This window comes from Dama dama, chromosome 19 (assembly GCF_033118175.1).
Source record: "Dama dama isolate Ldn47 chromosome 19, ASM3311817v1, whole genome shotgun sequence".
Taxonomy (NCBI): Eukaryota; Metazoa; Chordata; class Mammalia; order Artiodactyla; family Cervidae; genus Dama; species Dama dama.
Genome location: NC_083699.1, coordinates 60,443,589 through 60,465,573, shown reverse-complemented (window position 1 = coordinate 60,465,573; position 21,985 = coordinate 60,443,589). Strand labels below are relative to the sequence as shown.

The window sequence follows — 21,985 nt, the reverse complement described above, 5'->3', positions numbered from 1 at the left end:
ATTCCTTCTATAGGTTCATGGGTCAGATTAATGTTTTTTCTCAATCCCAAATTTCTAATCTGAATAAACCCTTTAGTTCAGCAGACATTGACTGAGCCTCTAGTGTGCCCAGGCTTTTCTAGGTCCTGGGTTACTGAGATAAATTGGACACATCCTTGCCTTCAGGAAGTTTATAGTCTGGGAAAAGAGACACATCACAGACAGACAAATCCACATATCATCATGGAAATGTTGCAGTAGGTGTGCAAACTGCTGTGGAAGCTGGGATGAGAAATAGTCACTGGAGGCATTATACAATGATGTGGAAGTCAGTTTTGAAGGATAATGAAGGGAAGAAAATGGTTCTGGGAGAAGAAAAGTGTGAAAAAGCAGCTTGCCCAGGGTTTAGGACTTGTGGAAGGAAGACAAGGGGAAGGTTGATTGTAGCCCAGTTATAAAGAGCCTGCAAAGTTGTGTGAAGGAGTTTGAACCTTATTTAGTCATATTTCAAGTTTTGGAAGCTATCAAAGATGTGAGTCTTATTAGTTCATTTGCTTGTTTGTTTTTAACTGAACTCAAAAGGAGAAAAAAAATCAGTCCTAATTCCCTTCACATTTTCAAATCAACTGCTTTTATTTGTTTCATATTCCCTTCCAGGCCCCTCACCCAAGTGCTTGAATGCTTTTAACAAAATGAGATCTGTTTTTTCCTTAATATCTTCTAAACATTTTTCATATTGCTACCTGATCTAATTATCACTTTTAATGGCTGCACAGTAGTCTACCGGTTATTCCACCTTAACTTATTTAAATCAGTATGGTAGAGTGAAAAGAGTTTTTAAGAGTCAGCCAGACCTCATTCAAATCTTAACTCTCTGGTTTGCCATCTCTGTGATCTTGGACAAAATATTAAATCACTCTGAACTTTAATTTCCTCATTTATAATAAGTTGGTTGTACACCTACTATACAGGGCCATTGTGAGAATTATATCAAATCAGGCAAATTATGGATTGTGGCCTATAGGAGGCATTGCTTGGTGAATGGTAGTTGTTCACTTGTCATCTTGACAAGTTGTAAAGATGACATCTGTTTGGTTGAGCTTGATGTTCTAGAAAGAAGGTAGGTGACAATGTGGAATCTTGTTAGTTGGGCAGAGGAAAATCAGGGAGCCAGTTTGAGGGCCCTCAACATGCACTGTCTGATACACAGTAGCCACTAACACATGTGCCTACTGAGTGCCTGAGTGGTGGCTAGTTTGTGCTCGTCTGTGTAGTAAATAGATACACTAGATTTAGGAGACTTGGTATAGGACAAAATATAAACACTATTAATAACTTTATATTGATTGTGTGTTGATAATATTATGGATATATTGTGTTAAAAAAGATATTATAAAATGATTTCTACTTGATTTTTCAGTGTGGCCACTAGAAAATTTTAAACATTGTATGTGGCTTACATGGTGCTTCTCTGGTTGCTCCGACCAGAGTTTGAGTCCACAGGACCAATCAGATACTGGGGTAGGGAATCCGGGAGTGGTTGGGGGAGCTTGGAGACAAGGATGAGTCCCAGGTTGGGAAGCTAAGTGGATGGTGAATCGTTACATTGTTTTAGGTAAGACTGGGAAAGAGTAGATGGGTTTGAGTCTGTGTTTGGAGAAGAAGCAGGTCTTTATTGGGGATCCTCTGAGCAATGAAATGAAAAGTATTGGTCTAGACCAGAGGAAGCTGTCCCTGCTTTCCTGAAGAGCTGCCATTCTGGTCTCTCCACATCACACACGTTGTGGTGAGATTACTGACCAAAGTGTTCACTGCTGGGAGGGCTGGGAAGAGCGTGGCTGCTCTGCTGAGCTCCCCAAGCATTCCAGCACTGATCTGTACCGGAACCCCAGCCGTTCCCACTTGCGCCTTTGTGGTGACCCCCAGGTGTTCCGATACACTCGTCTGTAACACATGCAATGTGTGGAGTCAGAAAAACCAGGAATAGGACTCTGTTCAGGAGTCTTCTGTTCCAATAGGAACAGAAGTTGGAGGGGAAGGTTCCTCTGCAGGGAGCGCAAGTGCCCAGGGTCCTGGTCAGCCCTGTGCAGTTGTGTGTGTCTTTACCTACTCTGGTTCGCGGTCTTCAGACCTTTATGGGTCCCTAATTAATGGATTAGATGGATACGATGCTGAGACTGACTTCTGGGTAGCATTTCAGAAGACCAAATGCCATTTAGGTTTTAGAACTAGGAATTGAAAGTGTACCTGGCTCTGGAAATATCTACTGTACCATTTCCTGAAGGGTTGCTGGGATATAGGGCCTTGGAATCAAGATACAAGCAAAGAAAAATGATGAGAACTTTTATATACTCTCCTACAGTCTTGCCCAATTTCACCTCCCCGCCCCCCCCCCGCCCCCCCCCCCCCCACACACACCGCAACCTGCCCTGAGGGTTGAGCTTAAGAAACCACAGATTTTTTTTTATGGCATTTCAGTGGGGAGTAGAATAGAGCAAGCTTGGAGGACAAAAACAAACCACAGCAAGCACTGACATCTGCCTTGGTTTGAACAGTTTTATCTGACCTAGCCTGCTTGACTTTGAGCAAGGCAGATGACAAAAGGCCCATATAGTAGGTGCTAGCATCATTCTGGCAGGGGCAATCCTAGCCAAGGTGCAGCAGCATTTTGCTTTTTTTTTTTTAAAGCCATTGTTACCCACCCAGACCCTGCTTGTAGTTGTCAGTTGGGTTAGGAGTTTCAAGTTCTTGGTTGGGGCTAGTACAACTCTAGGAGCATGTACATGGTTCATTCCTTCAACCACCATTCGCTGAGCTCTTCCTGTGTGCCAGACCATGGGATTAAAATTTCAACTGTAGGAGAGATTGTAAAAGTTTTTATAGCCTTTCTTTGGTTTTATTTTCTATCTTGATTCTAAATTTGTGATTTTTCACAGTCACAGAACAAAAGCCTATGTTTCACAACTTATAAAACTGATTCTTTATTCTTTAGGAATTCTATCAGAGCTTGGGCACCAATTTCATTTTTTCTGAGAAGTTGAAACATACTCTGTTCTCTCCTTACCATCTCTCCCCTCCTTCCCTTCTCAGCCCTGAGGAAAGATCACCTCTGGTCTCAGGGAGCCCCAAGTCTCACTTCTGACTGATATATTCACGACAAGGCTTCATCTGCTAGACAACCCACTCCATTGACTTGGAGGCCCCATACACCTTTAGTTTGGCTGTGGCAGACCACAGCCAGCACCAGACCAGCCAGGGGAGAAAGTGGACCTCAGCTTGGCAGGCTGGTGTGTCCTCCTTTACAAACCCCCACTGCAATTTATTTGTAAAGTGGTTTCATCCCATTGCAAAATCTGTGACTTTTTCAAGGCAACTGTGGAGAGCTAGGAATTGACTGCAGGCTTGACAGCTCGGGGAGGAGGTAGGTGTTACTGATTTGAATGCCCTTAAATTGACTGGGCTGGGTGCTGGGGGACAGGTAGGTAGGGGTGGGTACCTAGGCATAGAAAGCTGAGTAAACAGGAAGGATTCTGTGGTCCGAGGGCCCGGTGGACCATGCCCACCCACCACACTGTCTCTCCACACGTGCACGGACTGCGCACACCTGTGACACCATGTGCCCCAGACCCTGCACAGATGCTGCTCTGCTCTCTGGGGAGCTCCCACTCCTTACCTCTTGCTGCCAACCCCAGGATCCATCTCAGAATCACCTCACTTCCTCCCTCCTGCCTTTCTACCAGCTCAAATCTCTCTAGATTAGAGCTCTCTGGGGACCCAGTCCTTTTAAAAAGAAGAAAGAAAGAAAGAAAGAAGGAAAAAGGGAGAAAAAACAGAAAGAAAGAATGAAACTGGACCGAAGAGGCAGTGGTGCCTTGAGTTATCTCACTGCATTACAATGAATATGGACTCTATTAAGCTCCGTTCTGCCTGTTAGTGTTTCCCCGGGCAACACAGCCCCCATATGGCAAGCATGCAGCAGATTAGGGGAGGCCCCTGGGCCTCATTGAAGGCTGGGGGGCTTGACTGGCAGTTGAACCCCCTCCACACCTCCCCCTACTCCTCACACTTGACACTGCCTGTGTTTATATAAAGCAAGGAGTGGGGGGGCCATTTGGAAGGTTTTTGTCCTGGTCTGAGAGAAGGGAGAGGAGGCTGGAGGTGGGGGGGGGGGAGGGTGGAGGGGGTTGGGGGGGTGGGGGTCAGCATTGTGGAAGACTGTAGAGGTGGAGTGGAAGGGATAGGAGAGGAGGAAAGGCCTCATAAATATTCAAGAGGAGCCCTGAATGGAGAGAGAGAAATAAAGCAGATGGAATTCGTGTTAAAGAACAGCACAATCACCCTGTTTTGAGCCCTCCAAAATAAAAAAAAAAAAAGAAAAGGGAATGGCCTTCCAGGAGTGTAGGAGCTGCGTTTATCCAATTAGCAGGGTTGTCAAATTGAATTTATAGGGAATAGGGGTGGGGGAGTGAGAAGTGAGTGTGGAAGAAAGGAAGTGATTTTCCTTTTCTCTCTTTTTCCACTTTGGCAATAAGGTTTTGTAGAGTTTTTTCCCCATCTTTCTCTCTTTAAAGGTAGATTAAAAAAAAAAAACTCTTTGAGGAAATGAGGCCATTTCAGGAAAAGATACATGTGGCAAAGAAATGAGATCCCTTAGTAACTTTTTCGTCATACAGTGGAGGTGGGAGAGGATTAAATTGTCCAGTGGGCAAATCGAGAGACCAGACCTTCTCTTTGCTTGAAGGCAGAAGTAGCTTCTCTCTGAGGGGGATTCCTCCCAGATACTGTGTCCAGACTCTTCCTTTCCCCTTGCCTGGATGGTAAAGGAATCTATCTCCCAGAGAAGAAAGAAACTCTGTCCATGTTGGTTAGCATCTTGTTTTAAAATTTTGGGTTTGTGTGAATTGGGATTAGCTAATCTCCTCAAAATGCCTCTGATTATATACTCCCCTTCTCAGAACCATCATAGTTGCCTTCTGCCTATGATGTTAATTTCCATCTCTTCTTTCTAGTCTTCTGCGCCATGACCCAATCTCAATTTCTTCCTTGCCCCTTTTCATTCCTCTAGAATGGTCCCCAAAGTGGGGTGCAAACTCCAAAGGGGAAATACAAGATATTCTATTAGGGCACTGGAAGAAAATAGTAGAGATTCTTTTAAAGGTTTATTTCTGTCCACAGAAGGAATAGAAAAGACATTCCATTTTTCTGATATTTAGTATCTGGATTGACAATCATGTTTTTAGTCTATACATTGGGCAGTGAGAAGGCTGACAACAGGGACCTCAGTCCATTAATCATTCACTCCCCAGCTCTCCTATTCTCTGTTAAGTGGATTTGCAGATTATATTATTTAGTTTTAACTAAATTAACCCTCACAATCTCTTCAAGCCACTTGAAGAGATTGCTGCAAAGAAACTAGGTTGAAGAGTATGCTGATAATCCAGGCACTTGCAAACAGGATGAAAACAGCAGAGCTGACCCTTTTGAAGTCACATTAGGAGGTAAAAACAGTAACAGTGGAATCACATCTGATGAGAACTCAACAAATTAATATTCAAGCAGTCCCTTTGAAAGAGATTACATCCGTATCATTAATGATGAATCTAATCCTAAGTAGGCTTTCTTCCTTAAGGTACTAGCTTAATGATATTATAAGACAGTCGTGATTAACATGTCATTAAAATATGGTTTCACTTTTACCTACTCTTAAATTTTAGCTTGGCAGTGTGTGTGTTTTATTTGTAAATAAATATATGTGTATTAGGGATATTTGCCCAGAATATTTTTCTCATGAGGGAGCAAAATCAGAAAGGTTAGGAGATCACTGTTGAAGAGAAATGTCTACTTGATGCACCAGCCTCCAAACAGACCTTTCCCACCAGGTTAGTGTCACCCTCCGCAGTGCCCTCCAGCTCTTTACATATGCATATCTCAGAAAGCCCAGTTTCAAACCCACATATCCAGAAAAACTTTTCCTAAAGGCCTAAAATTGAAAATGCTTTCCTCCCTCTGATTTCATTTACCACTTCCCATTTATGACTAAATTGGTGACCGACCCATTAAGGTTTTGGAGTAAATAATACTGAAATTGTTAGATGAGAGTAATCTCAAAACTTCAGTTGTTCTATGCAACAATGATTTATTCTCCTGTCATAGACTGTGCTGTCTTCTTCCATCTTGTAGCTATGCTTTCTGAAACATGGGATGTGGTCCATTGGCAATGGAAGGAGGGAGAAGCAACCCCTGTTCTTTAACTCTTAACTGTCTTGGCCTGGAAGTAACACAGAACATGCTCACTTACACATCAATGGATGGCACTTGTCTCATGGTCATGTGGCCCTAAGCCAACTGCAGAGCAGGCTGCAAAATGAGGAGTTAATGGATATTTGCACTGATTAACTCCTGTTCCAAGCTTTATTTTAAGCTTATCAGGACAGAATCCATCTTCTAGTATAGTACCTTGCATTTGTTGTTGTTCTGTCGCTAAGTCATGAGTGACAGTGACCTCGTGGACTGTGGCCTGCCAGACTCCTCCTCTGGTCTCCACTGACTCCCAGAGTTGGCTCAAATTCATGTCCACAGAGATGGTCTTCGATAGGATAGGTCACAGTGATATTTTTTTCTTCCCAGTAGTTATAATAATATCGCAGTACACATAATTTTTAATAGAAAACACATGCACAATCTTTGGATAAGGAATAAGCTAGAAATATATCAGAGGCTGGCCAGAGCATGACTCATACTTAGGACCATCTAACCACTGTTGTTCTCCCCTATGTGATCTCAGAGTGGTCTGGGTAGATGTTCCATATACTAGTTTTGAATTGTATTGCCTAATGTGTTAACCACTAGCCCTATTGGTTAATGTAAAATTAAAACTTCATTTCTTTAGTCTTCCATTAGCAGGTAAAGAACCCACCTGCCAATGCAGGAGATTTAAGAGATAAGTTTTGATCCCTGGGTGGGAAAGATCCCCTGGAGGAGGGCACAGCAACCCACTCCAATATTCTTGCCTGGAGAATCCCATGGACAGAGGAGCCTGGCAGACTACATTCCGTGGGGTCGCAAAGAGTCAGATATGACTAAAGTGACTTAGCACAGCAAACACTAGCCACACATAATTGCCACAAGTACCAGTGACTACCTAGCAGTTTGGACAGTACAAATATAGAACATTTTCATCATTGCAGAAAATTCTATCGAAGGCATTCTTGTGAAGAACAATGAGAGATTGTTCTAGATTAGAATCTAAACGGTAAAAGAATGAAAATGACCACACAGAAAGTTACTGTTGTAGATAATGATCCAGGTAACATTTTTATGCATAAGGAAGTAAATTCAAAAACATTGTAAATTTGGTTCTAAAAACAGTTTAAAGCATCTGGTTAATGTGACCCAGAAAGTCTTTGGGAGGCAGTGTCAGTATAGTAAGAGCACTGGACTAGGTGTCGGGAGACCTGACTTGCAGTCCTGGATCCCTATTCTTAGTTGGAGACTGTCCATCAGCTTCTCTGCACCTGGCTTTCCTCATTTAGAACACCAGATACCTGTTAGGCGTTCTCCTGAGGTATTATCTTTTCCTCATGCATGCGTGTGTGCTAAGTTGCTTCAGTCATGTCTGACTCTTTGCAACCCTAAGGACTGTAGCCCACCAGGCTCCTCTGTCCATGGGCTTCTCCAGGCAAGAATACTTGAGTGGGTTGCCATGCCCTCCTCCAGGGGATCTTCCCTACCCAGGGATCAAACCACTTATGTCTCCTGCATTGGCTGGCAGGTTCTTTACCACTAGCACCACCCAGGAAATCCTATCATTTCCTCAGGTCCCTCCTAATTTAAAATATTTCCCTTTAGTTACATCTGTGAGTAAAAGCTTTTTATGTTAGAAAAAAAATTTTTTAAACCCTTTCTTAAATGCTCTTCATGGATCTGCCTACAGTCATGTATCCAGCTGTCTGAGAATTCAGTTCACTTGTTTGCCCAAGGTTTCCCCAGTGTCACTCCTCTGTGCACTAGGATCACCCTCCTTCTTGAGACCGAGGGCTGCTAGCCCACACCCTCCAGGCACTCAGCATCACCTTCTCAGGGCAAAACTTCTCTCTGCCTTGGGAAAGGCCTGTCTTAACTCCCCAGAGTTGCAAACATACGGGAAAAAAAGGTAACTTCAGGTCAAGAATAATCCTTTTTTCATCTAGCCAGCCCCCATCAGCCAACGGAATCAGAACATTGTCAGATCCCATTCTTGCCCCTGAAAGCGTGTTTCTAAGAAAGGCTCTCGTGCAGCATTGGCGGTAGAGTGGTGAGCACAGCTGCCTTCCAAAGAAGGAAGCTCTGTATTGTCTACTGCTCTCCTGTGCAACTCCTCCTTTTACTGGTCATGGGACAGCCATAGGGGGTGTTTGGCATTTTAGATGGTGGAGGCTTCTCTCTGCGAGAGCTACAGTGCGTGGCTGACCAGGGATGACATGTGGCCTTGGGTGCCCCTGCCTCTCTTTTGCTTCCGCCGGCCCTCTTGGGAGAAGGTGGAGCTGGCCTTCTCCAGCTGATGATCGACTCTCGGTTGTTTGTAATTTTCTCTCACAAAATAAATACTCCAAGGCTGTAATTTCTCGTGCTTGGTCTCAACCTTAGACGTGTATTCTGCTGTTGTTGTTTTTGGAAAGTTTCAGAAACGTCTGCTTGGAGATTATTTCAGTGGGAACATGTATGTCAGCAGTTCAGCTTCTCAGATGCATTTTCTTTTATTTTTCGTGTTCAGATAACCCTTAAAAATAGAAAGTACCTAGGCCTCAGTGAGGAAGTCATGTCAAGAATTCGTTTTCCCTTCGCTCTGCTTCTGATTTTTTTTTTTCCTTGCTCTCTTTTCCTGAGAATATGCAGAGAAAATAAGAAGGATCTACACAGACTTTGTATTGCCAAGAAAAATAACAGGCTTTACTGTTGCCTTCACCCAACTTTGAAATTGTACCTTGTTCATTTCACAGTGGGACAAAGTTACACTGCAATTAGGTACTCCAGTTAAGCCTCACTTGCCTTTTTTATCATTAAAAAAAAAAGTTCTCAGAAATCCATATTTTTGCAACTATTTTTCTAGACCAAGCCCTCTAGATCACTTGGTCCAGGAAGTAGCTCAGTTTCCCCAGCTGCTAAATAAGATGCATAGGCTGCGGGGATCCCTCCACCTCCATACTGTTATCAGTTTCTCTTTGACATGAAGGAGACCCCACGTGTCCTCTTTGGGCTCATTGAGGGGTACCTGCTTACAACCCTGTCATGGGGATTCATGAGTTAACTCCTTTCTCCCTCTTTGGACACCTGCTTCCTCACTCTCCTCGCTCCCCAGATACATTCTTTCCTCGTTGCTTTTAAAAGCAGGATGGTGTGGCTGGCACCAGTAGTGAAGTCTGTTTCCATTTTGAACCTTATAAATCATGCGGGGTACAGAAGTAACAGGAATTGTTTGGCTGGTCCTCGTTAAGCAGGAGGGGGTCTAGGCTGAATTTCCTCAGTAAAACCTCTGTCGACTTTACAACCCAAACACCTCCATGGCCACCATGCACTAGGATAAGAAACAGCCGTTCTCTCCTCCTCTGTTGGCTTGTCTTCTTCCTGCCCTTTATTACTTTGTCTTCATTCTGTCTCCCTGCCGCCTCCTTCCTTCCCTTCCTCCTTTCTTTCTTGGGGTATGGAAAGAGCAGGTCATGAGCAAGCAAGTTCCCTAAAATCCTGTAACTGGTCACTCATGCCATATTCTAGATAAATATGTTATTTCATTGCGGGAAAGTAGAGAATTAAAACTAGTATCTAGATGATTAAAACTAGTATCTGGACACCAAAGGCTTGTTTTTTGGTTTTTGTGTGTGACTGTATTAATGAACTTTTCCTTGAACAAACAGGGATTCAGAAATCTGAAAATTAAAATCTTACACTGTTAAAATTCCTCATCGCTCTACCTCATCCTGTTCAGGCTCAGGTCATTGAGCACCCATTGGGTGCAGAGAGCTGGTAGGAAAAAACATGAAAAGGCTACTATTGTGGTTAAAAGCACAGAACTTTGGAATGAGCCCAACCTGGTTTCATTCCAGGCCTACAGTTATACAACCTTGGGCTAGTTACTTACCCTCTGGAACTAAATTTCCTTACCTATAAAATGGGTATAATGGTCCCCATCTTATAGAGTGATTCTGAAGATTAAAAGAATACCTCATGAAAAGAGCTTAGCTAGGTACCTGTAGTGGTTACAGGCATGCCTTCCCCAGTCATGCTCTCATCCTTAGCAACTTTCCTTCATTTCACTGTTCTAATGGCATGGATCTAGTGGATTGTCTGGAAAAGAGCAGAAACTCTCTCTACACCTAGAAGAAAAATACTTGTCAGGAAAAGTTTAATATTTTTCTTTCAAACCTCTTTTAGAAAATGTTCCTGTCCTTTTCCAGAACAGTGGAGGAGACTTGGGGGTGGTCCTCTGCTGTCAAGGATACGAGGCAAAGGGAAGGATTGAAACTCAAGGGGAAAGGACTCTTTCCTAGAAAACATTGCAAACCCCAGTGTAGAGCTGGGTTCAAGATCTGGTTTGGAGGGGTGCTTGTTGGGCAGAGCTATATAGCCCCGTTCACTCAGCAGCCAGGTGAAAAGCTGAAGAACCAGAGGAACGTGGAGAAGGGGAAGGTTCAGGCAGATCTTAAGTACTTCCTAGCACAGAGCAAGAGCCTCAAGCCCACCCTTCAGCCCCTGTGTGAGGAGTGATGGGGGTTGAGAGGCCCAAGATGGGCTCTGACACCAGCCCATGCAGGTAGCCAGAACTCCAGAGACTGCAGAGCTAACACAGCTCTCATTTCGGCAGCCTAACCCCCTCTTGAGTTTTCACTGTTGACTATAAGTTTTGGAAAGAGTTGCTGATTAGATAACTGGTCCAAAAGAGTTAGCACTTTGAATCTAAGTCACCCTCCTAGAAATAATTATGAAAACTGCCACATGTGCACAATTCAGGAAGATGCATCCACTGCCTAGGTCATTGTGATGCTGCCTTCGGGGACCCGAAACTCTGAAGTCTCCCTGCCTGATAGAATGTTGGCACACCTTCCACATTGGTCTCATGTTCTTTATAGAGCAGTGAAAAGCACAGAAGCAAGATTGTGGTTTAGGCTGTGACAGAAGTGTGCATACATTTGCTTCTCTGTGATTTTGATGAATCCTTTAAACACTGTAGCCTAAATGAGGCATGAAAAATAATATTGTGGAAGAGGAGGAATTAAAATTCTCAGCAGGCAAGAAGAGAGTGGCTGATAGCTGAGATCTGTCATCCAGTGGCTGGAGGAGCAGAGTAGTCTGGACCCCAGAGACATGTTCTGGGTGGAGGTGCAACACAGTGTCAGGAGTACAAACTTTGTAGAGATGGAAAATACTAGAATTTCAGCACCAGGGGCAGAGAGAACAGGGGCCTTGGCTGATATGTGATTTTTTTTTTTTTTTGGTCTGTGTTTGTGTCTGAGGGTGCAGACAAGCTGAGGAGGGTTGGTTGGTTCCAGGAATCAAAGAATGTTGACAGAGATGTTGGTGAAGAGCTGGTGTGAGTTGAAATAGATCTTTCATGAGCCTTGGAGACTTTAGGGATGTTACTTGTTAGTCCTAGTAGTTGTATCAGTCGCTCAGTCATGTCTGACTCTTTGCAGTCCCACGGACTCTAGCCACCAGTTTCCTCTGTCCATGGGATTTTCTAGGCAAGAATATTGGAGTGGGTTGTCATTTCCTCCTCCAGGGGATCTTCCGAGATCAGGGATCAAACCCATGTCTCCTGCATCAGCAGGTGGATTCTTTACCACTGCACCACCTGGGGGTGTTAGTAACATCATCTAAATGAGGGATGCAGGATTCATCCATTATACCTGTGACAGTGCTATGCACAGCGGTCCGTATTAGTGGCATGGTGTGCCACGTGGCCATGGACACCTGGGTTCCTGCAGGAACATGGTGAAAATATCTGCCTCCTTTCCAGGATCGTTGCTAAACATTCACTGTCCTGAGCCTGGGACATGGCTTCAGGTCTCAGTGTCTCCATCTGGTAGGCTGTCCTGTCCTCGTGGCTATGAATGCCCTAGGCAAGGCTCTGGCATTCTTACCATGACATCACCTTCCAACTCAGAGGGGCAACTTAGAAGCAGCTTATTTTAGATAAGAAATGGCATGTTGTGTTCCTTGGTCTTCCAGAAGTCCAGCCAGGTCCACACTTTGGATGTCACCACTATGGGGGTGTCCCAGGCATTCTCACCACAGCCCTTTCTCTCTTTCTCACAGCAGAGCGTGGCAGGGGATTGTGGTACCCTTTGAGTGACTCTGGTGGCTTCGGAGACATTGGCTTTGGACCCTTTGTGACACAGCATGCCTCGTGGAAAGATGACGACGCAGAGAGAAAAGCAGCCCAAGGTCACACTCGCCTGCCTCCTCTTTGCTGCGGCAGGCTGCTTCGCGGACCTGAGTGAGTGTTTTCCTTGATTCCTCTGAGGCCCCCTGGGAGGGCCACTTTGCCCCTAGTGTCAGAGAGAATCATTTGACAAGGACCCTCTAAAAAGGCCTTCTTCCTCCTGGATTTCTTCCCACTGACCTGCTCAATAATATGAGATGAGAAATGAGCTCAATTACATCATATTGGTTGTTACTTTGCTGTTTTAATCATTTCAAACATATGCTAGGGAAGAATGACAGTAATAACTGAACTGCCTTTATTGAGCACTTATTATATGGGGTTACAGCAGGCAGTTTATATGCATTGTGTGTAAGCTTCCCAGCAATGCTGTGAGACCAATATTATTAGTCCCATTTTACAGATAAGAAACTGAGACTCCAAAAGGCTCAGAAGCAGTGGCACTGGGATCCAGATGCAGGTCTTATTCAAGTTTACAGCTTGAGCTCTTGTCGTCCCACCATACTGCCACTCCAGTGTAGCTTCTGGGAAGCAGGCCAGCTTGGGGACAGGACCTAAGGTCAGCAGAGTTTCTTCAGAGAAGGATCCATCCCTCTCTGGATGGCTCAGCTCTGAAAGGCTGCCTGGGTGCTGTGCTTCTGAGCACATCGTGCTGTCGGTTTCTTGGGGGGTGTCAATTCATTGCTGCATCCCTGTTCTTCCTCCAGATGAGGTTCCTCAGGTCACTGTCCAGCCTTCTTCTACTGTCCAGAAGCTCGGAGGAACCGTGATCCTGGGCTGCGTGGTGGAGCCCCCCTGGGTGAACACCACCTGGCGCCTGAACGGGAAGGAGCTGAATGGCTCAGATGACACCCTGGGCATCCTCATCACCCACGGGACCCTCGTCATCACTGCCCTCAACAACCACACCGTGGGCCGTTACCAGTGTGTGGCCCGGATGCCTGCAGGGGCCGTGGCCAGCGTGCCAGCCACCGTGACACTAGCCAGTGAGTTCTGCTCCTCTGCCCACCTCCTATTCTTTCTCTCTTCCCCATCCCAATCAACATCCCCCTGTTAGCCTTATCATAAAAGGGGCCTTACCAGCTGACCTTTCTCATCAGAGAGCAGTGGCTACCCAGTAATCTCCAGTGTCTGGGGGACCTTTGTGCCCTCTGGGTGGGGGCCATACCAGGAGTGAGTGTCTATCCCTTGACATGGCTGACCTGTTTCTGTGGGCCCCAGAGCTGGGCCATGCCATGCCTTTCTACTTGGTCACTCTGTGATCTTAGATGGGGTGGTGCCAGCTCTTTGCTGCCCATCCCCCCACCCCCGCCCACTCTGTCCTCACAGCAGTTGCAGTCAGAGCATGTACAGGGCTATGTATGGTCTGAACAGATACTGCCCATTTCCTCTTGGCCTCCTGCGTCTCTGAGGGGCAGGCCTATTCCAAATGCCTGGAATAGAAACAGTAGAACACAATGAAAAGGCAACTGTGTGATAAAGAGGGAAAGAGGAAGAGAATGAGACTGTTGGTCCAAAAAGGATGCCAGAAGTCTTCCTACTACCTTTCCATTTAAATTACCACTTGGATATACTGTTGTGCCCAAGCTCAGTGCACACATTACCTGATTTGCCATGGGAAATGAGTTGGCTGATTAAATAAACTCCCAAAGGCTACAGAGCAGCCCCAACACCTGTTCTTATATGCTGAGTCTATGGCCAGGAAACATTTAGCCCTTGAACAATGCAGGGTAAGGGTTGCTGACCCTCTGGTCAGTTGAAACTCTACATATGACTCATAAGGGGTCCGCTGCATCTGAGGTCCAACCAACCTCTGGTCATGTGACACTGTAGTATTTATTATGGGAAGAGACCCATGGCCAAGTGGACCCATGGAGTTCAAACCCATGCTGTTCAAGAGCCAACAGTATTAAGAATTACTTCCCCTTCCCTGCTGGCCCAGTTGGTAAAGAGTCTGCCTGAAATGCAGGAGACCCTGGTTTGATCCATGGGTCAGGAAGATCCTCTGGAGAAGGAAATGGCAGTATTATTGCCAGTATTATTGCCTGGAGAATCCCATGGACAGAGGAGCCTGGGGGACTACAATCCATGGGGTCACAAAGAGTCAGAAACAACTGAAAGACTAACACTTTCACTTTCTCTGCTGGCTGAAGTGTAGGGAACCCTAACCCTAACCCTTAACCCTAACCCTAACCCTAACAGGGTTACCTTGTTGAAAACAGGGAACCTTGTTGAGAGTTTAATGGTGTTTGGACTTACTCTTTGAGGTCTATGTCCCCTCATGACTCAGCAGTGCCCCTTGTCCCAGACACCCTGCCTCCATATCACCATCATCATCTCCCTTGTTGATGTTGTAGTTCTGGGAGGTTGGGGGTCCCTATGTTATGGGTCATACTAGAGGCAGGAAACTTATAAAATGCTCCTGAAAGTCAGCTGGGCTCCCTGAAGTGTGAGGCGTGAGTCCTGGAGGAGAGTGGTGAGAGCTGGGAAAGTAGAAAAGCAGGGGGAAAAAAGACCTGTCATTGCCTCTGGTTTCCAGATGCCTCTGGCCTTTAGTCCGTGGGAGAACAGAGACTAGAACAGAGGCTGCCACAGTGTGCCTGTTTTCTTGGGAAGCAGTCTAGCAGCCCTGCCCTCTGCTCAGAGGAGGGAGGGAGGAAGGCAGAGGGTCCCCAGCTACCCTCCTGGGGGCAAGGCTGAGGGGGGTCTGCATCTTAGAGCCCCCCACACAGTGGGAACTACTTTTCCTTTGTGGCTGCAGCAGTACTGACTGACCCTAAGTGCCAGACCTCTAGAGAGCAGGCTAAGAGTTCGGATTACAGTCAGGGTTCAGTGAAGGAGGCAGGCCCTGGGCCCCCAGCTGTGCTGGTGGGCTAGGGGAGGGTGCTTTCACAAGGGTGAGAAGGTGGGGAGGGATCATCTTGTCATAGAAGAGGGGCTGAGGTCAGAGCTACGCTTCTTACCATCATACTTCTCTTGCATATCTTTTAATGATAATTAAAATGGACACATAGAAAGTTTAGAGAAAGAAAATGTCTCCTCACCATCCTCGCAAAGCCGCCATCGTCATTTTAAAGCGTACCCTTCTAGCCTTCATCTGTACCCATATTTTTACAGCACTGAAGATAGTTACTATCTTTAGTCTCTCCCCTTTGACATTGTAGGACAAGCATTTTCCATTGGCCGTATGACCATATTTACATTTCTTGTTGAGTATAGGGTGCATCCAGTAAAGTACACAAAGTGCACTAATCTCAAGTGAACACTTTCATGTGTTTTTCGCATGTACATTCTGTGTAACCACCTCAGCAGGCTCCTAGTTCATCTGTCTTCTGTCGCCTACCAGAGCAGAGGCACAGTTGTGCATGGCCCTGGAACATCCCAGAGTGATTCCACTCTAATGTACTGCACCCTTCTCCTAGTGCTGAGCAAGCAGGTCCTTGCCAGTTGTTCATCTTTACAAATAAGAGGAGCTTTTTAGCAATGTTTGTGCGTTTGAAGGGGGCCACTGCTCCTCCAGGAGGTTTGCTACCCTGAGGTAGTCAGCCCTTGTTTGTGAAGATCCAGGAGACTCTATGACTTGGCCCACTCAGGAGCTAGGCTGCACCTTTCGCCGTCTGGAGGAAGGGAGAGCTGGAGAGTAGATGATTTATTTTGGAGCACTCCTTCTACTTCAAGATGAATCTGTGTGAGGAGAGACAATTTATAGCCTTTATTTTTAAAAAATTCCTGGCCCCTCTTTCTCTGGTGCTTGAAGGGATCTGCAGTTGGCAGTGAGGACAAAGGGAAGGGTTTGGTTGCAACCCAAGGAGGCACAGTGAGAGAAGAGGGGGCTTGTGCAGAAGCCGAGGCGAGTCTTGTTTGAAAGCCAAGAGCTATTGGCATGTCACTTAGACATGAATCAGAAGGGAAATGTTTGGGCCTGACCAGAAGATGGATGGAGAAGTGCTGGAAATGGAGAGTAGGCCTGCAGGGTCTGTGTCCTGGGACACAGGGAGTTGGTGAACTGGAACTACAGCCTCCCAGACTTGGAGGAGGCAGGGACGGGGTGGCGGGAACGTGGGAGAAAGGGGTGCTGTCTTTGGGTTAATGCCATGGGGGATTTGGCCCAGACTCAGCAGCTAGATTAAGTTTCCGAAAGCACATTCCTGAGCAGAATAGGGGCTGTGTTTTGCCAGTTGGCTGGTGTGCAAGGGAGGCTGAGCCGGAGAAGGGATTACAGGAGGCACGGTCTGCATTCAGAGGCGAGGCGGGCAGCGGCGTGCTGGCGGGCACACACGCACGCATGCACACCCGCACTTGGTGTTTCAGGCTTCCTTCTCCTCCTCTCCTCTGATCTCTCCTGTGTGCATTCAAACATTTGTCCTCAGACAGAGCACGTGCTGTTTGACCTCCCTGGAAGGACGCTGCCTCCTGTGTCTTAGTGAACTCCTAGAGATCACTGGGGGCTTCCTGTGATGGGGGCTGGAAGCTGGCTTGAGGATCCAGGGATGTGGAGGAGGCTGCCAGCAGAGCTTTCCTGGTCTAGACCACTTTCACGCTGATGCCAGGGGGTGCACTTGAACTCCACCCCTGCCTGGTGGCGTGAGGTAAAATGGAGCCACATGAAGCCTCAGTGGTGTGCTCCCACCCTCTGCTCTAAGTGGTCCTGCCCATGTGGAGACCTGCTGTCCTTCCTGCTCTCCTCTGTGGAGAAGTCTTTTTTCCTGTTTCACTTAAGCTTTCCTTGTGGTGAATCTCTCTTGTTGCTAATGTGTCACTTCAGACCGTCTTGTCTAATTCTTTTGAAATGTTTTTGCTTTGATCTCCTTTCTTCTTCTTGCCTGTCTTTTCACAAGCTTGACACCCAGAGGCCCACCATTTCACATAGCTCTGAGGTTCCCACTCTATGCACCTGAACCAAAAGCAGACGTCACCCACGGATACCTCATTCCTTGTTCTGGCCCCCAAGACGGCCTTAACATCATTCTCCATACAGCAGAGCAAGTAATCATGACCAGTTCAGAGCCTCATGCCACGGGAAAGCTGTTTTCTGTCCCTTACCGCAGTTATCTACCATTCAGATAAACTCCTAATTTCTTTTTTTCTTTATCCCTATCTTTTAAATTAATTCTTCCAGCTATCCTATCATCCCCAGGTCCTACTCAGGTACTTGGAAATAGGCAGTAACTGAGTGGATGTTCTCTTTCTGGGAAAATACATAATTGGCTCTATGACTTCACACTGGCTAATGTGAAGTCTTAAGCTGGTGCTGGTTTAGTTGTGAGTGGATCCATAACCCCTTCTTAAGGTCTTTAAGCCCTAGGGCCAGTCAGAGAGTGATCTTTCTCTGGTATCAGAGATCAGAGGCAAGGCAGTGGACAGAAGAGGTAGGAGTTTCCCTTCAGCAGCTGTCTCCATGACTCTGTGCCTTTGAGGAAAGGTCAGAAGGAGACAGGGGCCCTTTGTAACATAATTTAACCCAGGAGTGAAATGAAAAGCCAAACTGGTGTAATGGAAAAAAACATGAAACTTAAACCCAGGATCTTTTAAGTCTTAACTCTACCACTGAAGAGTTCATGTAGCTTTGGACAAATCCCTTGATCTCTCAGATTGTCACAACTGTGAAATGAACTCAGTACTGATTACATCGTCGGTCTTATGGTTTTGTTTTTTAGAGAATCAAATGAGAGAATATATGATAGTACTATTTTGAAGGAGGCTTTATTCACTCACCCATGTGGTCAACACATATTTGTGGAGCATCCTCTTTGGAGGCTTTGGGGCCCGTTCTCTGTGCTGCCTAGCTCAGTTCTGGGAGCATCCCATAGGATGACACAGTCCAGGGGCCAAAACTTCCATCTTAGCCAGAGCCAAGAGAGAGGACTGGCTTAGCAGGGGCAGAGGACAAACCCATTTCCTGTGACTTTCGTAGCTCCCTCTCTACACATGTTCTCCAACCTGGATTCCCACCTCCCTGCCACTTTGAGAGCAGCCCATAGTGTCACTGCATGTATGTTGTCACTGTAGCCCAAAGAGGTGTCCATTTATGCTTTTGTTGGTTCACTGATGGGTGTTGTTGCAACCAGACAGCGTTGGCAAGCTGGGCCAATGCTGGCCCTCTGTGTGGTCAAGTTCCACCAACAGAAGCCGCGTCTCTTCTTTCTCAGCTCCCTAAACTCTGATTCCCATCAAACACTTCCTTAAGGTCTTCCATGCTGTGACCCTGAATTAGAACAGGCCACTAAGGCCAGCTGTCAACATTGTCTTAAAACATTTCTAGCTTCCTTTATCCTTGTTTTTAGTCAGGGTTCTCCAGAGAAGCAGAATCAATCACTATACACACACACATATATACACACACATGTAATTTTAAGGCTTCCCTGGTGGCTCAGATGGTAAAGAATCTGCCTGCAATGTAGGAGACCTGGGTTCCATCCCCAGGTTGGGAAGATCTGCTGAAGAAGGGAATGGCAACCCACTCCAGTATTCTGGCCTGGAGATGGACAGAGGAACCTGGCAGGCTACAGTCCATGAGGTCACAAAGAGTCAGACACGACTGAGTGACTAAGCATATGTGTAATTTTATGGAGAACATATATATAATTATACGCACACTCACATGTATGGGGAGAGAGAGAAATAGAGAAAGAAAAAAAGAAAGAAAAAGGTTTATTTCAAAGGATTGGCTCACATGATTATGGAGGCTGGAAAGTCCAAAATCATCAGGCGAGCCAGCAGGCTGGAGATTCATGCAGTCCACTAGGGAACCAGGAAACCAACCATTCTCTAGCCCTGAGTTCAATAGCTTTATGTTTTAAAGGTTGGTGTCCTGAGAACTGGGGAGTGTTTAGAATTTACAGCAGCACAGTAAGAACTACTCTGGGCTATTGAGGATCTCTCAGTCTGATGGAGAAGATGGACTGCAGTTCCTGTTAGCCATAAAACAAGTCAGTCAGAGCCATGAGTTGCCTGAGAGACATAAACAGATTTTAATGGGAATTCAGGGGAACAGTGATTCATTTCCATTTTAGGGAATTGAGGAAGGCTCAAGGTTGAGCCTTGAAGAATGTGTGTAGGACAATCTTTATCTCCAGTGTTTTGAGTCCTCTCACCTTTCTCAGGCCTTCAACAACTAAGTTCGGCTCTCTACATTGTGCACTTAGACCTAGGCCCAGTGCTATTTCTGGGACGGTGCAGATACTTCACAGTGAGTGCAGTCAGATTCTGAAATCAGGGTGGGGTAACAAGAGACAGTCACCTGGTGGCTGTATTTCCCTAGGAGAGGAAGGGGTCTGCAGCTGAAAGCTGGGTCTGAAGCTACCCACCAGACTGAGCGTGAGTCTGCCTCCCTTGCTGGGGGAGCTCTAGACAGCTCCACATGGGGGTGTAGTTAGAAAAGGAGAACTAACTCAAGCTTGAAATGCAGCTGTTTTATGCCCATACATGCTGTGTGCTTTACTTTGCCAGTTGGACAAGAATGAAAGATACTGACTGCTAAGTCGCTTCAGTCATGTCCAACTCTTTGTGACCCACTGAAAGATAGCTTAAATGCCAAAGGTACTGAGCAACTTGAGTACCTAAATAGGAGAGGACCTATTCAGGAATACCTTACAGCTTTAGACCAAAGTCACAGTAACTCTTTTCTGCTTTCTACTAGTACAGGCAGAAATTCACAACCTCACAGGAATCTCCTCTGGTATTCAACTTCAAAGGGCATGGGCAATACTAGTCCCATAGGTCTGGGACAAGCGCTCAGGCAAATGTGTGGTATAAGCTCAGGGCATCATGGCAGCAACTTTCTGCCCCACACAGCCAGGGTTCTAGTTCTCTATTTAGCAACAGTCAATATTTACCACACACACAAAAAAAAAAAGACTCAAAAATTCCATGGTGCATCTTCTACCAAGGACATGCTTAGAATTCCCAATTCCTCTCCTCAACTTATCCTTGGCACACTCAGCTGCAGGCTTTAATAAAATCCTAGGTCCATTTTCTAAGCTAAGAGAAAAGGGAAGGACCACACAGTGAGTTAAGCAGGTACAACTATAGATTCAATGAGCCAGAACAGACTTGGAGAAGCCTTTTGCACAGGAAGATGAGGGAAGCGTTGATTAGTTTGCTTGAAATCCCTGGAACTCTTTAAAGAACATGATGTATGATGGTTCCTTTAAAACGAAAATGAATCAAGAGAGAAAATGAGTTCCTTTGCTCCCCTTTTTTGTGTGTAGGTGTGTAAGAGTTTAGGGATTTCCACTCTGATCTTGTTTGTAGACTTTCAACCATTTTTTGGAATCTAGTAATAGTCCCAGGAACTATAGAACAGCGAGTCTGTCTTGCAGATGAGAAAAAATGTTTAAATAAAGGACTGTCACTTAACAGGAAAAAACTGTAAGCAAAAGGGGGAAAAACTTAGGTAGAAACAGCATGTTGTTTTTCTGTAGGGACAGTTGTGCTTAATTTTTAGTGATGGTGCTCCTTTTCTACTTAAAAACATTTGAAGGAATCATAGAGTAAGACTTAGGCTACAGCGTGACACTTTAGCACACTTCTCAGCCCTGCCTCCTCCTCTAGACCCAGCAATCTGCCATTTCTTTGGCTTGTCTCTCACTTTCCCTGGGTCTGCCTGTAACAACTTCCTTTCCATTCCCTTTCCCAGAAAATTCCCACTTCCCTTGGGTTAATAAGTACAAGTCACTCAGTTGTGTCTGACTCTTTGCAACCCCATGGACTATATGGTCCATGGAATTCTCCAGGCCAGAATACTGGAGTGGGTAGCCTTTCTCTTCTCCAGGGGATCTTCCCAACCCAGGTCTCCCACATTGCAGGAGGATTCTTTACAGTAAAGCGTCTGCTTATAATGCAGGAGACACGGATTCAATCCCTGGGTCGGGAAGATCTCCTGGAGAAGGAAATGGCAACCCACTCCAGTATTCTTGCCTGGAAAATCCCATGAATGGAGGAGCCTGGTAGGCTACAGTCCATGGGGTCACAAAGAGTCAGACATGACTGAGCAACTTTACTTTGGGTTAAGAAATTCCTTCTCAGTGATCAACCTTCAACTATCTTCTCCTCTAGGAATCTTTTCTTGACCCCCCCTTGACTCCCCAGGTCTGGAATAGGGTCCCCTCTTCCGAGCTTCCTGCCATCCTGTGTTCACTTCTCTAGGCCTCTCCAGCCACTGTCTCTTTGCCCTTCGCCTCTGTGATCACCACACTGCGGTACACAGGGTCCGGTACACACTTGGCCTTCAGTGAATGTCTAGGGAGAGGCAGGCTCCCAGATAAGATGTGTTGAAGTCTAGAAGATCAAAAAGAGCATGCAGAAGGCAGACAAAGATTTCTTCGCCAGACTGTGGTATAGTAGAAGTTTTGAGGAAGCAAATAAGAAAGGATGAAGCAACACTTGGGATGTAAACAAGCTGATGATACAAATAGATTCGGGAAGGGTTTAGAAAAAATGATGGATGTCAGAAGCATAAAGCATAAAAGAGATTAAGATGTTGGAGGAAATTCTGCAACCTTTGAAGGCAGACGCCAGTGACTGTGGCTGCAGTCCTACCAGGCACCTCATAGGACCCTGTCAGAGAGGGTGGGCAGACGGCACGGGTAG

The 21,985-nt window shown here is 45.8% G+C and overlaps 1 protein-coding gene across 8 annotated transcripts in view; it reads left to right on the top strand.

The window, feature by feature from the left end:
• Positions 1 to 21,985, top strand: part of BOC (BOC cell adhesion associated, oncogene regulated) — an 83,206-nt gene that overhangs the window by 32,956 nt on the left and 28,265 nt on the right. For 6 of the 8 annotated variants that reach the window (XM_061167216.1, XM_061167213.1, XM_061167215.1 and 3 more), the window contains 2 exons: positions 12,268 to 12,448; positions 13,102 to 13,380. In XM_061167216.1, the coding sequence (XP_061023199.1) occupies positions 12,352 to 12,448; positions 13,102 to 13,380 (376 nt within the window). In that variant the 5' untranslated portion in view covers positions 12,268 to 12,351. The remainder of the gene's footprint in view (positions 1 to 12,267; positions 12,449 to 13,101; positions 13,381 to 21,985) is intronic. The other 2 variants (XM_061167214.1, XM_061167212.1) reach the window with 1 other exon arrangement.